We start from the raw sequence: 1,491 nt of genomic DNA, 5'->3' as shown, positions 1-1,491 counted from the left end.
AATGGAAAATTATCAATATGGATTTTGTGGTGGGACTACCTCGCACGCCTCGCAAGTTCGATTAGATTTGGGTGATTGTGGACCGACTCACGAAATCAGCACACTTCTTACCTATTAAGGCTACCGACATAGCGGAACACTATGCTCAGTTGTATATTCACGGCTAATTTTTGGAAGAAATTTCCGCAAGGTTTGGGTACTCAGGTGAATCATAGTACCACCTTCTGTCCACAGACCGATGGGCAGACAGAGCGTACCATTTAGATGCTTGAGGATATGTTGCGTGCTTGTGTTCTTGACTTCAAGGGAAGCTGGGATGATCATTTTCCACTCATAGAATTTGCCTACAACAACAGTTATCATGCTAGCATTCTGATGGCGCCATTCGAGGCTCTATATGGTAGGAGATGTAGATCTCCCATTGGGTGGTTCGAGATTGGGAAAGTGGAGTTGATTGGGCCAGACCTCGTGCATCAGGCTATGGAGAAGTTTAGGATCAATAAGGAAGGATTGAAAACTGCCCAGAGTCGTCAGAAGTCCTATTCAGATGTACGTTGTAGGGATTTGGATTTCCAAGAGGATGATTGGGTATTCTTGAAGGTTCCCCCACAAAGGGTGTAATGTGATTTGGTAAGAAAGGAAAATTGAGTCTGAGGTATGTCGGACAGTACAAAATCATTCAGAGGATTGGTCAAGTAGCTTACAAGCTATAATTACCTCCAGAGATGTCTTTAGCACACCCAAATTTTTCATGTATCCATGTTGAAGAAGGTGGTTGGAGATCCATCGCTTATTGTTCCAGTTGAGACTATAGAGGTTAATGAGGAATTGACTTATGAAGAGATTCCAGTTGCCATTCTTGATAGGCAAGCCTGAAAGCTGAGAAACAAAGAGACTGTCTCCGTTAAAGTGCTATGGCTAAACCAATAGTACGAAGAGGCCACCTGGGAAGCCGAGGAAGAGATGAAGAAGAAGTAACCTCATTTGTTTAAATAGCTATGTAGTTCTGTCCATGAAAAATGTTAAAAGCTAACTTTCTACAAATTATGTTTCCCCTGTACAACTTATGTTAGGGATACTCGTTTTTGATAATGTAATGCTTATGGCATTGTGGCCGGTGTTGTTTCCATGTTGTTATACATTGTTGTGTTACGGTTATGCTGTTAGGACTAGTTCTGGGATTCTCTAACAGGTGGATAAGCCCAATTACAGGGGAGACTCTGGCGAAAATTTTGGAAATTTAGGGAGTTAGTCAAAATTTGGAACTGTTGGTGTGTGAAGTAACAGTTGGGCCACATTGGATGCTAATTGTAGATTTTGACCCTCATTCGAGGATGACTGATCCTAAGCGGGGGAGGATGTAAGGCCTCATAAAAAGTTTACCTAAAACTCGGGGTTTCGTGGTGCCGAGGTAGACTAATGTATTTGAGGGTTATAGAAAATATTCGCAGCGAGCTTGATTGCCACGGTACAGACTTTATGGATTGAACA

The 1,491-nt window shown here is 42.3% G+C and overlaps 1 protein-coding gene across 1 annotated transcript; it reads left to right on the top strand.

Annotated features, from left to right (window-relative positions):
* Positions 1 to 264: 264 nt before the first annotated feature.
* Positions 265 to 876, top strand: LOC138902549 (uncharacterized). Its single transcript, XM_070190430.1, has 2 exons — positions 265 to 588; positions 769 to 876. Exons 1-2 carry the CDS (start codon positions 265 to 267, stop codon positions 874 to 876), a joined length of 432 nt encoding a protein of 143 aa, XP_070046531.1.
* Positions 877 to 1,491: the final 615 nt, after the last annotated feature.

This window comes from Nicotiana tomentosiformis, chromosome 12 (genome assembly GCF_000390325.3).
Source record: "Nicotiana tomentosiformis chromosome 12, ASM39032v3, whole genome shotgun sequence".
In the NCBI taxonomy this organism is placed as follows: Eukaryota; Viridiplantae; Streptophyta; class Magnoliopsida; order Solanales; family Solanaceae; genus Nicotiana; species Nicotiana tomentosiformis.
This window is presented reverse-complemented; position numbering and strand designations above follow the sequence as displayed.

Excerpts from the sequence above, each read along its gene's own strand:
- LOC138902549 (XM_070190430.1), top strand. The coding sequence starts at position 265 with ATGCTTGAGGATATGTTGCGTGCTTGTGTTCTTGACTTCAAGGGAAGC. Across the intron at positions 589-768 it reads ATTTCCAAGAGGATGATTGG|AAGGTGGTTGGAGATCCATC; the intron begins GTATTCTTGAAG and ends TCCATGTTGAAG.